This window comes from Lates calcarifer, linkage group LG14 (genome assembly GCF_001640805.2).
Source record: "Lates calcarifer isolate ASB-BC8 linkage group LG14, TLL_Latcal_v3, whole genome shotgun sequence".
Classification (NCBI taxonomy): Eukaryota; Metazoa; Chordata; class Actinopteri; family Centropomidae; genus Lates; species Lates calcarifer.
This window is the reverse complement of record NC_066846.1, coordinates 9969057-9984565: the sequence shown is the minus strand read 5'-3', so window position 1 is coordinate 9984565 and position 15509 is coordinate 9969057. Positions and strand designations below refer to the sequence as shown.

The 15509-nt window shown below is 42.6% G+C and overlaps 1 protein-coding gene across 1 annotated transcript; it reads right to left on the bottom strand.

The window, feature by feature from the left end:
- Positions 1 to 1201: 1201 nt before the first annotated feature.
- LOC108890911 (uncharacterized) lies at positions 1202 to 9320 on the bottom strand. The gene is made up of 8 exons (XM_018687983.2): positions 9131 to 9320; positions 6925 to 7034; positions 6634 to 6718; positions 6338 to 6533; positions 4557 to 5632; positions 3656 to 4455; positions 2584 to 2787; positions 1202 to 2486 (listed from the first exon to the last, which is right to left on the bottom strand). The coding sequence occupies exons 1-8, from the start codon at positions 9271 to 9273 to the stop codon at positions 2242 to 2244; spliced, it is 2859 nt and encodes a 952-aa protein (XP_018543499.1). The 5' UTR covers positions 9274 to 9320; the 3' UTR covers positions 1202 to 2241.
- Positions 9321 to 15509: the final 6189 nt, after the last annotated feature.

Here is a 15509-nt window from a genome sequence, read left to right as displayed (position 1 = left end):
TTTAGTTGGATGCCTTTAGAGCCTAGTGTTTAAGTTGCATATTATACAATGATTGGAGCATCCCTGGTTCACATAGGGACCTTTTCTCCAAATCATACTGCTCTGTCATTCACCGATTTCTTGTGTGTTTCATTTTTTGCAGTAGTGGTTCTCTTTCTTTAGCAGATTGCATGTCAGAATATTCATAGACTTTTCATGTCACATAAAGACAGTTTTATAGTGTTTGCAACTGTATATTGCAAGGTTTTTCTGTTGTTGTGGCTAGTTATAGTAATTGAGATTGTTGTTAATGTTAATTTGTAAGGTAATTATAACTTGTGTTTTATGAAGTTATTGTTTTGGCTCAAATACTGACTTTGAAACAGCTAATGTTGTACAGGGGGTAATATTATGTAATTGTTAGGAACAGGAAGCTCTGTCATATGTAGTTATTTAGGTAATTACCTTAATATTTTCTTGTGTTCTGACAATTTTAGCCATGTAACCCATCCTGTTAGCTCAATTCTTGACTTATAACACTACTAATAGTAGCTCTACACCTAGTGGTTCTGCTCTTTTAAGTTTCAAAGGATCTAAGACCACCAGTCAAGTCTAAACAAAAGTGGGTTTTTGAAACACCCTTCTTAAGGTGCTTGCAAGACTGTCAGTGGGCTGCAAAAATTGCTCTAATAAATTCACCTTTAAGATCTTTCTCCAGGTACAGGATAGTGCTAAGTTCTCAGTGGCAGAAGTGATGGGTTAACTGATTAATCACCTGTGGAGGGCCAGGGTGAAGTGGAGTGGCACAGTGCCACGTTAGGTGGATTGCTTGATGTTAGGAGGGAGGGGGTCTGGGGTGACAGCGACTTCAGGTCCAAACAGCCCGGTGTTTGTGCGGTCACACTTTTGAGAAGTGCTCATGCTGTCTTGAGGTGTCGTCAGAGCATCTAAACTTACCAATTAACACAAATAATGGAGGTACTATTGATATACTGTATTTGTATCTGGAACAAGGCAACTTTTGTACTGAGTGGCATTTTCATATTTTTCATGTTGTTAATGTTTTTTCAGAGATTGTTGATGTTAAAAATGTAAATCATTTTATAAGTGTACTTTTTGTGTTTTGAATGAGCTCAATCTGACATTCTGGAGTTTTCATTTCTGTTTTCTTTGTTTCACTCTGTAAAACTCACTTTACAATCCAGTTTAAGAAAACACAGCAAAATGTCATACACTTTAATAAGTACAGGTAGTATTTACAGTATGTACACAATAACACAATACTAACTTTGTAATCACTACTGTATACTTTTCATAGATTAGGAAGTATTTACACTGTGAATATGACCATATGTTGATTCTGAAATAAAATTTGTTTAAAAATTCTGATACGCAATAAATTCAAGTAGGCGTGCCTTGATACATACTAGTTTGACTATGATCATGGTAGAAGAGGTATGCAAGAACCAATTCACAGGTGCATCATGGTCCAAGACTTTGAAGAATACTTTTTTTTAATACACTTGTCAGTTGGGTTCCATGGGGTGGGGGCACAATGCCAGTCAATATCAAACACAAACTATACAAGTTCATACAAGTCTCAGTCCTGAAGCCATGTGGTTTTTCTGTGAGGGGGGGGTTGGAGGGTTTAACCATCAGAACCATTGATTACTTCCTCCAAAGCTTTACACATTCATGTTTGGTCATCAGCCTTCTGTGGAAGCAAATGCTAGACTAAGGACCGTGTGATGTAGGCAGTCTAAAGCGCATATCGTATCACTCCAGACGCCTTATGTCACCTTCTCTATCTCCCAACACTTTCCACTTCACTGTCAACTATCTAGTTAAGTAAAAATGACATAAAAACCACTCTATTTTTTTTTTTCAAAAAAAAGAAAGAAAGAAAGAAAGAAAAAGCATTCACTGTGTCTGAACTCATATTTCACACTTACAAGTACATCTTGTCCAACCACTTAAAAATACACCTTGGAAAATGACACTGGGCATCCCCAACACTGAGTACGAATGATCCTTAACTGAAGCAACCCATCTGTTCGTTAGCTTTTTCACTGTTTATTACACTACTCCCTTATGACCAGGGTGATGAGACTGGGAAAGCACCTAACTTCAGGCGCTGCACCCATGAATGAAAGGAGAGGGAGACAGCTGCTCTCCCCCACGGCCAAGAGTTTTCCTCTTCATTGTGATTGCTGGTGGTTTGTACATTATGATACGCGTCCTCCACCGCGCCTTTGTTTTGCTCTAGCAGACCGCGGCGGCACTTTCCCTCCTCCCCTGCTTCTTCAGCAGCTGGATGCGGTTGTGGACGTAAAACTTGATGGCCCTCCAGTCTCGCTGGTTACTCACCAGCAGGGGGCAGAGTTCGAGGCAGCGCTCGCAGTCCGCCTTGGCGGGGACGCGCAGCTCCATGAGGTTTCTCTTCAGGTGAGTCTCCACTGCTACACGCTCCGCCTCCGACCAGGGACGCTTCAGCACGCCACGCTTCCCTAAGAAAGCAAAGTGGAAATGAATGAAATTAGACCACGCATCATCAAATAAAGGATGATAACAGGAAGTCACAGACTCTTACTGACTGACGCTTACCTGATTTGGGAGGAATACATCGCCTCTTATGGGCATTGGCTATTGACGGGCTGACTGGAGAAGGAATGGGCGCTCTCTTCTTCCGTGGTGGTCGACCGGGTCCCTTCTTCTTCACCATTACCTCAGCCTTCTCTTTAACTTCCTCCTTCTCTTCTTCTGCCTCAGAATCTTCAGAGAAGGAGTCTGCCGAGTTTCCGGACATCACTGTAGGACAGAGATAAAACAGAAGACAATTAAATCAAGTGAATGACATTTTCTGAGTAAATGAATCAACTGCTGGGCGGTCATGTATTAAAAATGGTTCTCAATAAAATGATGCATACCAGTAGAATCTGGCCGTAAAATATGCTACAACTAACAGAACCTCTGGTAGAGTCATAATAATCATATTAAATGCTCTTGCAATATTTGTACTATTTCATATACCAAGCAGAAGCATTTTATAGTGTTGTAGATTTAATGTTATGTTTTTCATTTCTGTACAACTTTAAACAGGAAAACTACAAGAAAAGACAGAAAAATATTAACAATTTACAATATTTTCTTTACAAATGTAAAAATCTATGTAATTTTAAATAATTTCAATGTTTACTAACATACGCAAACACACACTATAAATACATATTCCTGCATACCTCTGGTGCTATTTAGCAATGCAGATAATCAGATTTTATAGCCACGTTTTGTTGCTAGGAATAATGTGTATATTGAATTTTGAAGATCACAAAAATTACACTAGTCAGTGTCACTTTCCAGAAAAAAATGTCCCGATAGATTTGCATACCCCACAAACCTTATAACTTTAAAAAAAAAAAAGCCTTTTTAAAGTCATTCAAGTGGCAGACATTCATTCCAGAGTCCAATGTGTTTTAATAGCTCCACTGTTCCAAATAACAGTACTGTATGTTGACACTTAGCATTACTCAAACCAGATGTTAGGAATTCAGACTTACCAGAAGCAGAACATGAGATGAGCTGAGTACAGCATGCATGAAATACCTGCTGATGGGCCCAGAGTGGGGGCCTAACCATTTTTTATTGAAGACAGAAGACTTATAATATTATTCCTTACCGTCCAACTCAAGGCAGATGTGCTGCAGGCTCATCCCCCTGAAAAGTACACCTTCCCTCTCTCCATAAAGAACAACACGACCCACACGACCCATGAGTGCTGGATCACGTATGATAGTGGAGCAGTTCTGGGTCACGTGGTACTCCCGCTCCAGGAAGTCCTCCAAGCGTTTGGTAGCTCCACCCTGGCCCTCACCCTCCTCTAATAGTATCAGTTGGGTAAGGATGGCTACCTGTCGCCGCACTCGCGTCGCCGTCAGTGCTCCGGGGTTCTTGGCACCGCTGGCTCGAGCCAGGTTCCTCAGGAGGTCCGTGCCCCGCAGAGGGGTGGCGGGGGAGTGGTAGGGCCGGGAGAAGACGTACGGGCTCTCCGGGTCCACACCCACGTTGGGGCTGGTTTGAAGGAGCAGGTCCAGGCAGGACTCACAGTGCGGCGGGAGGATGAGCGGCTGGATGCGGCCGCGCTTGCCTAAGACACCGGCCCGTGGGAGGTGGCAGAGGACCTGGCGCTCGAAGGGGGACAGGAGGGCTTCCATGCCGGTGGGGGAGCTGGTGCTGGAGCCGGCCTGTGGGGTGGTGCGGTTGCGGTAGTCCTGGATGGTGAGCTTGGCCACCTCGCATTCGCGGTGGCGGTTGTAGAGGATGAGCAGGGAGAGGCTGGAATGGCAGAGCAGGCGCCAGGCCTCGGCAGAGTGAGGAGAGCGGGTTAAAGAGAGGAAAGAGGAGTGCTGTTGCCGACGGAGGTAGAGGACCAGACAAGAGAGGGAGGAGAGCAGTGGAGACATGTGATGCCTGTGTGTGCTAGAAACAGAAAGAGAGAAACAGCAGCTGTAATCACAATGCACTATACAACAATAATAAATATGTAAAGGGGGAAAAAAGAGTATCAGGGACAACCACACCTTACAGTCTCTCCATTTTTCTCCTCTGGTGCGTCATCCTCCCCTTCTCCACTCAGCTCCAGATCTTCGTCTGGATCTATGTCTGGCTCTGGAGTGGGAGGTGGAACCAGCTCCTCTTGACTTCTTGAGCTGTCCACCTCCACCTTCTGCGGCTCTTCATGCTTTTCTCTCTTCATTCTCCGACCCCTTCTGGGAGTAGACGGGGGAGGCGGGGAAGGGCTCTTTACCCGTGACACCATCGGGGTTGCGGGGCGTTTTGCGGCGGGTGGCGGTAAGCTCGGCCCCTTCTTGGCAGCTGCAGGCTGAGTTGAAGAGGGCGGCGAAAGCGAGAGGGAGAATGAGACGGCGCCCGTGCTTGAGCGGGTGGCCGGCGACTCCCTCTCCCTGGAGAAGAGCGAAGGCGGGGCCGGGCTTGAGGCGGAGGGCTGAGGGACAGCGAAGGAATGGCTGTGAGTGGCGGTGGAGGTGGAGGACGATGAGGGCTGAGGGTGCGAGGCGCTGCCGTTTGAGGAGCTGTGCGTGTGGAGGTGTGCCAGCTCCATGGCTGCTCTGACCTCGGGCTGGTTGGCGTGGTGCTTCTCCAGGTGGCGCGCCAGGGAGCGATAGTGGCGGCCACAGTACGGGCAGTGCTGCCGCCGGCTCACCGTGGCGCCGCTGGAGCTGCCGATGTTTATGTTGATGTTATTGTTGATGTTGGTAGTTGGGGGTGCCAGGGCGCTGACTGCGGGTTGGGACTGAGATCTGACTGGGGGCGCGACGGGTGCTGGGCGGGAAAAGGAAGAGCACGGGCGCCCGGGTCCTCTGGAGGAGGTAGGCGCCGTCTTCTTCTTGGAATTGACGGCAGCTGGCATCTTGCGCTTCTTGCGCCGGCGCAGCATCCGCCCCCGTATTTCTTCGATTTCTTCCTCTTCGTCGTCGTCATCGTCGTCGTCATCTTCCTCCTCTTCGTCCTCCTCACGGTCGGAGTCGCTGGGTTCAGAGTGGGTGAGTGGGGAGGACGAGGGTGATAAAGACCAGGAGGGGGTAAGGTAATCAGAAACAGAGAGGGACAGCGGGTGGGGGCCAGCCTCATCCTCCTGGTGAGAAAGACATTTCAAAATCAAACAAACCCCATCAGCTCAACATGTAGCTTTAATAACAGGATCTACATTTTAATTACATGTTAATGGCGATTTTCATTTTTTCATTATTGTCCACAAATCCCACAAAGAAACTAATAACCTGGTTATTTCACAATACTGAAAGCTGGTCACAGTTTTCAGCGCAAGTAGTACATTTTTAGGGACCATTTCAAATCGTGGAGTAAAGATCCCTTTAATCCACAGTTCAGTTCAGACCTCGTTTTTTTTCTGTTTTATTTTCGTCAGCGATAAGGATGTGGGTAGATGTAACCAAAATGTTCCCACACTGATGACTTGACTGTGCTCGAGGAGATCTGAAATCTCCAGGTTATAATTAATCTTGAGCTAATCAAACTGGCCTAACTTTTACCTCAGGCGTGATCCCTCGATCAAGACTGGACCAAAATAGTCACGTGACACAAGCACTTGGAAGGAAAACAGGTGTAACATGTAATATACACTAAATATACAGCTTGCACCAACTTTAAATATAGTAGTCATTTTTTGATTTACATGTGCTGTAGTGTTAAGTAAGTGTGTGGTAAGTATGAGATTGTGGACAGTTGTATCATGGTTTCGGTCTTGGTTTCAGAATCGTTCCACCCCTAATTTCCACCCATGGTTGTTTTAGTGGTTAGGTTAATCAAGTTAGTTGCTCACCATTGCATTCTCGCCCCAGTCCGTCAGGCTGTAGTCTACTGTGATCTCCTCCCCTTTGGCGATGTCTCGGATTGCTATGACAACCAACCGCACCTGGGTCCCGCAGTGGACCTCTCGAATCCGGCAGTTGGGCGGCGGATGGAAGAGCACGGGCCCTCGAACTCCACTCGCCCCTTCCTCTCCCAACTCGGGCACACTGAAAAAATATTAACAGACCTTAGTGATATGGATCCCCCTCCCCTACCCAAAAATAAATGAACAAATAGTGGTGAGTGAGTGGTGAGGGCCCTCCTTACCAGAGCTGAGTGGGATCGGGCAGGTAGTAGGGACTGCCAGGTGGAGGGAGGCGGTCTTCTGCGCCCTCTGGGTACTGACCATCACCTGGAACAGAGTGGATATGTTAACAGCTCCATCAACAACCACAGGCCTTATATTTTAAAGATATTACAATGCACTGCTAACTATAACACAGCACAGTTGTTTTCCATAAGCACCAGAGTGGATGAAAACACCAACAGCATGTGGCAAAATGTGTGTGTGTGTGTGTGTGTGTGTGTGTGTGTGTGTGTGTGTGTTTCTATATATACCAGGGCTGTAGCTGTGTTCTGACATGCTCTCCTCCTCCTCATCTTCTGTTACATACGCTCGGTCACACACCTTCACAGGTGTCCCCTTCCTTTTTCTCCCACACACGCGGCTGTAAAAACAAAACCAGGGCTTCGGTTAGCATAATGACACGCTCCGACAAAGCGCCGCTCAAGACTTTCCTCCTGGAGGTATCCGGATGGAGGGCAGCCCAAACGAGCGGAGCATGTGATACCTGTGCGGCAAAGCAATGATTCAATCTGCTAACAAAGCGTTTCCATCAGGTGGGTGACTCATCCAGTACAACAATAATGATATGAACTACTTAACTGGTGATGATGGCAGCAGTGGTGACAACGGTGTTTGTTCTACTTGAGAAAAATTGGAAAACCTTTGGACTGATGTATAATCAGACCAACAGCATTTGGAAATTCATATTTTTTGCACAACCTAAACAGTTGTGAACTATTCGTGTTAATGGGTGTTAATGTGTAAAATCGGGTGCTATGTTTAAGTGAGGACTGCACATACACACTGCTCATCATCACTTTAGGCCTGCAATTACAGATTATTTCCAATATCAATTAATCTTCCCAGATAAATCACCTGATTGTTTGATTTGTTAAATGTCAAAAATAGTCAATTATGCCTATCACATTTTCTGTGAGTAAAATCTTTAAATTGTTTTGTAAAAATATTATTCCAATCAACAGTCCATAACCAAATAATTCAGAGCTGAAACTGTGAGTCAAGTAATCAATTAGTGGATCAACAGAAAAATAATCAGACATGATTTTGTTAACTGACTGATTGTTTCAGGCACTTTTCAGGCAAAAATAGTGAAACAAACCAAAGATTCTATAATTCCAGATTTTCAAATGAGAGGAAAATCATTGCAGACTTAATATTTTTAGGTGTTTGGACTTCTGGTCAAACAAAACAAACAAAACAACACATCATATTCAGTTCTGCAAAGCTGTGATGGCCATTTTCATACTAAATCATACTAAGTGATGAATTGGAAACATAATCAGTGATGACAATAATCATTAGTTGCAGACCTAATTGATTGTACAGTGATGTGAGACACAGAAAGGCAGCAAATCCTCATAAGACTGTAAGTAGGGAAAGTCTGGCATTTTTGCTTGAAAATTTACTCACAGATTTAATCAGTCAGCAAAATAATTTTTCTGCCGATTACCTAATCCACTCAGTTTCACCTCTTGCTGGCTTAAAATTAATTGTACTGGCTGTACAGTAATTGTAGTCCAACCACCATATTTAACTTGATTTTTAAATTATTGCATCAAGTTTACCTGTCAAACCAGGTGTGATTCAGTCCCTGGTTTGTCATAAAGAAATAAAACCACAGAGCAGTAGTAATCACTGACCATAATTGCGCAACACTGTTCTTCTAAACATGCAGCCAGTGTGGAGGCTATGATTTCAGCTATCTCGGTTATCATTATGATTTTAATCAAAATATTGAAAATGGCCCCACCCCTTTACTCAATCACGTCAGACTGTATAAGAGCATTTACAGAAGACCGACTACCACAACAAAGCCTGCTTAAATCACCAAACCTGGTGACAGACCGCTGTTTTCGGATGTATTTTGGTCGTGGTCAGCAACTTTGTTTACTCAAAGCCAAACAAGCCACGAGTCATGATCTGCACCAGCTGAGCAGTCAGGCAGCGCCGTGGGCATGATATACTGACATTGTTGAATAATGTGTTCAGGGGTCTGCAGTCTAAGAAATCAGACATACAGCTGGGGTTATCGACACGAGAGCAGATCACTGATCAGCTAGGTTAAATTGATGATTCCTGCTGGGTGCATGCTAACATTGATGCTAAACCACAGCTAGCCTGTTAGCTTCTAGCAGCTAACGTTAGACTTCTGTCCCGTCAAAACATCAAAAATAAAGGCTGGCGATTAACTGCGAGGCGAGACGAGCTGGGGAAGGCGCGACCTCGCAGGACTCGGCGGCTGCAACCAATAAACAATCAAAAGTCACTTCCCCTGCTCCGTTTTCTGCAACATAACGCTGAAATCATGCACGCGAATAAAGGCTTCTAACGTTTAACTAAACAAACGTGCACGCTTGCAGCGGCGCGTGCGTCTCAGGCTCTTGCATTTTGCTCGCAAATCCCCGGTGAAAACAACCCCGCGCGGCGGCAAACCAGAGGCTCGCCGCGCTCACTCACCCCCGTGGCGGCGGCGGTTTACTCCCATCCCCGTCGCTGTCGAGGGTCGGTGGCTCCCGGTAGTCAAAAGGCGACCGTACATTCTCCGCCATTAGGACTCCCTTCGCTACCTCTCGCGCTCCGGTAGATTGCACAACGCGCATGTGCACAACATCCTTTGGGGTTCTAATGTTAAAATGGGGTGCACCCACCTCTGAGGAAGATAAAGACCTATTATAACATCAAGACTCATATTTAATGGATGCACAGGTTGAAAATACAATAAAGTAACTATTTAGCCGAACATGTGATATTTCATGCATTCACGTGGAAGCGCACGTGGAATCAAATCAATGCTTTGCTTTAAAGCGGGGTTGTCTCCAGTGGAGGAAAGTAACTAAGTACATTTACACAAGTACTGAAGCACTGTACTGTACGGTACATTTTACAGATTTTCAAATCAATCAGATTTTACATTTAAAAAACGTGAAAGAGTCATAAGATACAACATACTACTTAATTAATTAGTGGTCGACTGTCAAATTTTAAGCAGTTCTAAAATTCTCAGATGGTTGGATTTAAATAACAATTAAAAAATTTCACAATATAAAAGTTAAAAAAGATAATTGTGAGGTTTTCAAGATTAAATTTTCAATTATTATGCAACACAAGATTGTATGACAAAATTACAAATGTAGTCCCCTTATGCCCTAGGTTGTGACCTCAGCTGGGAACCACTAGACTACAGAAGAGGTGTCAGAGACCCCATCTGTTAAACCAGATCCTTAAGTAGAAGCATCAGTACATTAATGTAAAACCCTGCAGTCAAATTCCCACAGATAAACTAAATAAAATAGAAATCTAAAGTAGCAGAAAATGGAAATATTCAAGTACTTAGGTACAGTACTTGGTTTAATGTACTTAGTTACTTTTCACCACTGTGTAAAACATGGTTAAATGCAACTGATAAAATAGAAAAGTAAAGCTCACTAAGGTGCTGATCACTGGATACAGACCTGCAAGCAGGAAGAAAGTATCACACACTCTGGCTCCACGTACATTTTTCTTTTATTAAGTCAAAATCTCAAAGGACGTTTCGGCCCTCAGGCTTTGAAGAAGGCCTGAGGGCTAAAATGTCATCTGTCTTAATAAAAGAAATGCATGCTTCTCCCTTCTCTTAATACAGCTGATGCAACTGCATACAACTGCACTAATCCTCCTAAAATCCCAAATACATGCGCTCATAAAAGAGGTCCATCAAAGAGCCAATTAATTTTAAATGACCACTAGGATCAATATGTGAGATAACATTCACCTCATCTTTATCTCTTTGTCTTCTTTGCCTTCTGACAAACATAAGTAGTCTATATGGCATATAAAATATTCTTCTTATTAACTTTATTAATATATTATTATCCTTATTTGATGTAACATAGTGCCAGATGGATACTTTTCTTGATGGGAGTTTGGTGATGCTTTATTTTATATGTTTGTTATTTCTTAATAATGTCCTGTGAAGTTTCTTGGAGTTACTAGGAAAATAGGAAGTGAACTTCTTATGTTTATAGTCATTTATTACAGGACACTTTATTTGTCATATATGTTTGAATATTTTGCTACCTGCTGTGCACTGACTGAAACACTGGAGGCTCTGCTTGCAATTGAATGGAATTACTGAATTGGAACTGTGCCAATTCAACACTGTCTCTATTTTTCCTTTAAGTATCATATTTATAGCTCTTTCAAGAAGACTTCCTTGGAAATTATTAAAAACATAACAGACCTGTAAAATAAGGCATTACCAAATAATTAAAGGGAGAAAATGGTTGTAATAGGTAATAAGAAAGTGAGAGGTTATGATTGCGTTTAATCTTCAAATGCACATCCAGTTATCCATCACAGAGACAAAAGAAAAGCACGGCATTTAGAAATTCACCATACCAGCAAGTCTGGAAGTCACAGCTCATTCACGCAGTGAGTCTATGCTGTGTCAGGCATTTAACACTACAGTGAATTTGTTGTGGTGTGGAGTGTTTGATACTTTTGGCTACAGACAGTACAATCCTAGCTTCAAATATTAGTCTGACACATTGGTTCTCCAACATTTTTCTCAAGCTTCCAAAGGAGGGCAGGACGTTTGAAAACCACTGGTCTAATAGTTCAAACTTGTGAACAGTGTAGCAGCACATTCAAGTATAACATCAGGAGAGAACTTGGTGACCAGAGCAGCAAACATGACACTTGATCATCACAGACTGTGCCAAACAATAAACTACACAAGCATTCAGTCTAAATATGAAAACATGGAACTTGATATGGAAATATTTAGATTAGATACATTAATAAATGTGGTACATTAAGAGCTAAGTGATCTATTAAAATAGTAAAGGGCTACAGATTCAGCTGCACACCAGTCACAGTTTATCAGTCATGTATTTTTGGCTACATTCTAGTAGTTAGTAAATTTTGGAGTGTTATGAACAGCAGCGACAGTATTTAGTCATTAAAGGTAAATCCACTTAAATAAAATAAATTACACACTGTATACAAAAGAATACACTTCTTAACAGTCTAACTCTGCCACTGCACAAAGCAAACCAACCTTTATACAGTTAAAAGTCTGCACTCACTTCTTTGTCAAAGGAAATAGCAACTGTGGCAAACTAGAGGTCATTTTAGCACTTGCTGTGGAAATACCAATGTCTGGGAAAAGCTGTCTATTGGGCTTTGTTAAAGAAGCTTAGCTGTGATTTTGGTTAAGCAGTACATTTTTAACCTCTAGCGTTCACAGAGAATATTCCACATTACTTAATATTTAAACTGGAATAAGTAAAAGGGAAAGCTGGCTGTTAGTGTTGAGTGAGTTCATTCATAGATGTTGCTGGATTGAAACAAAGAAAAATTAGATCTCGTCTGCTCCTTCCCTCTCTGTGTGTAAGACGTGAAGGGTCTGCGCAGCATGGTCAGCCCAGTGGATTAGCTCCAGCAGGACTCGATAGGTCCACATTTTGAAACCAAAAGCTCCCCCGGCACCATCAGTTTCCTGTAACAGAAAGTACACTAAGATACAGTGCAAAAGAATAAGACAAGGTGTTTAGTGGATACGTAAGCTAACATAAAAAGTTGTTGGTGGAAGAATAAAGGTTAAGAGACAACATAACCATGTCTATATAAATAAGTTTGCACTATGTTCCTGAGTCACTACATTAAATGTATTTAAACCTGCAGTAACTGATTTTTTTTAGCCAGTTCAAGGCACTGAAACCAGTAAATGTGAATGCAAACAGCATTATCACCCTTTAAGTTGATATGGCATTATTAGCAAACAGCTATTTATTTACACATCCAGCAGATAAGGAGCAACATTAGCATTCATTTCAAGCCACCTGATGAATCCAAGTCCAATATTCACCCCTTTTAGCTCTGTTTTTGCTCTCCACCATCTACTAAGAAAAACATCTGGCTCTATAGCTGCCAGTTGCTCCACTATGTTCACCCACTAGTCTCTAACATGGTCTGCCTGGCAAGGGACACTGGGAATTTTTGTTGAAAACCTGTGTCTGCTGCGAACCAAAACAGCGTAATGAGAGAGATGAGAGTGAACCAAAACCAGTACAGTTAGGGGTCGGAAAATTCTCTGTGGGTTTGTCACCACAAGTGATACCTTTAGCATTCTAAGTAGTCATTTAATCCACTGTTAATCTAAAAATATTGATTAGTGCAGGTTTAAACTCAATTAAAAGATTTTATGGGATATTTAAGGGATTAAGGTAATGATTGGAATCCTTGTTCCAAACATTAGTCACATTCACACAGTGGTATTAATCATGTAACACAGGGTTTAGTCACACCCTTGCTGAAGCTTTAAGTTTTCCATTTAACAATTATGTTATTAAGATGCAATAGAGGCCTGGCAGCTTGGAAATTCCCTGTTTTGTGGGGTCCTGTTGTGCTGAGGGCTTGCATCAGATCTGATTATAATGATACCATAATAAATGCTTAACCATGTAGGTAACAAAAATTAATTTCATGAAGAAATGGAGGGTTATTTGTCACCTGAGTACCACCCACAGCTTCCTATTGTCCTTTTTTACTGGGAAAGATGCAATATTTTGTTAAGTAAAATAAAGTTACACATTTATCTGGTTAAAGTTAAGGCCCTTTCTGCTGCTTTCTTGTGTTCAATTCATTTGAATTTTCCACATAAATATGCCATGTGATACTGCAACTGGTGTGTTCTTTGGTTTTGTATATGAGTAACAAGACGATGAATATTGTTTGCTTAAAAGCACTGTCTTGTAATCATATGAGAGGACAGAACTTTAACAAATACTTTACCTCAGTGCACTGGTGATCAGGTGTCACTTCCAGGGTCTTGCCCTCAGTCTCAGCCAGATCTTTGGTGGTGCGGAGCAAGTGCTCAAGCCGGAGTCGGACATTCTTCCTCATGCTCTCGTAGTCGCCTTCCAGCTCTCCCCATTCCTCCTCTTCCTTCAGGATGATACAGTGGAGCAGCCCCAGGCACTGCCGCAGAGCCGAATGCAGCAACTGCACCTTCTCCTCTGTGCTGGGCTCCTCCGAGTCTGGGGACAGGGACACGATGCGCCCGCCGTCTGGGGTGTGGTCCAACAGGAAGGTCTCTTTCTCTTTCTGGAAAGGATGAGGGAAACAGATTTTTTTCCCTTTTACTATCCTGACTGCACAGCAGACAAATAAAAGGTGCTACTGGCCTTGCACTTGAGCCTTTAATCTTATTCTAGATCAGCTACAAATATAACACAAAGTGAAAACTACATTGATTGTATTGATGAATTAAAAGGTGTCCTGAAAGGAAGATGAGGCACAGAAGCATGACAGCAGAGAAAAATCCAATGCACTCTATCCATTAAGTGCCCCAGGGAAATGGAGAAGAGGTGGGGGCGTCTTTTAGTATGATTACACTCTGCACCACCGCATCCCTTTCAATAATACATAAGTGCGTGCTAGTGAATGTTAAATGTCTATCCAGTAAAAGTCACACATATAATTCAAATGCGACAGGTAGCTAGCTGCCTCAGCACAAAACATGCTCGCATTAGAGCCACAAGTAACGGGAAGGGGAGTGTGTCACACCGCCTGACGAGTATGAGGTAAGCATAACGAGTGTGTAAACTGATAACTCACATATAGCTGGAGGAGATTAGTACATTCGTGGTGCAGTAGCCGGGCAAGATCCACCGCTCTGCCCGTCCGCGACCGACCGGGCACCGGCGCGTCCAGCTCGGTTATCGTCTGCTCCTCCTGCTCTGCCATTTGCACTCAAGCCCTGTTTATATAGGTGGGTTAGCAGCGAGCTGGATGAAGACCGAGCAGAGTAATAACTCTCTGCCTCTTCTCCCCCACCACCACAACGTCGTAAAATGATGACACCGAAACAACGTTTTCACGCGCGGAATCTTTTTGAATACTTCAGTGGTTTTAACACGAGCCGGAGGTCCTCACAGCGGGTGTCAATGCAGCGTGTTTGTGTCGGTGCTCATGTTGGCACGCACGCAAGCAGAGGGGATTTAATTGGTTCCGCAAGCCACAGGGGCGTTTTTAGGGGGACGCACAGGAGGGCCTTTTTTTCCTATCCCGAAAAACGTCAGCATGTGGCCCACCCCTCCTTCCGCAAATAATAAAAACTCATTATTGGGATTTTTTTTGTGGAAACCGCATGGAGAGAAGCATAGAGATATTTCTGACCAATAACAATAATAATTTATTTCAAAAATGGACTCATACCGAAAACAATATTCTTCACAAGCACAGGGGAGAACATTTTGCATTGTCTCTATGAGGAATTTTTTATCTACCTAAATTTTCATTTATTTATCTATTGTCTTTTTGTAGTGGAAAGATATTAGCAGATTCATAATTGATGACAGTCTGACTTTTAAGACATGCTTAGAAAATGTGTTAGCCTGTATCCATAATATTTGCATGCAGACATGTTTTACATTTGCATACACACATTATATTTATAAAAATAAGCACATTATTATTATTATTAGCAAAATACCACATTCATAAAACTACATTTATTGTCTTCAAAGAATAATGAAACCATTATTAATTAATTTATGGCCATTTTAAAATGTATTTTTGGAGGTATTCATGTAAATATACCATCATGACCAACAGAATATTCCTATTTTATTAATGTCAGATGAGACAAGAAGCTGTCACAATTCAAGACTCTCAGTTAACTTTTTCTAAAAAATGTTTCATTACAGGTTATTGACTGTCGTGTGATGGGCAAAATGGAAATTTCTTCAATTCACAGTTAAATCTGCAACACAGTAAAGCATGAAAAAAGTGAAGGGGTCAAAATACCTTCTGAAGCCACGATATATTGGTATCAGTATGCCAGCATGTTGGC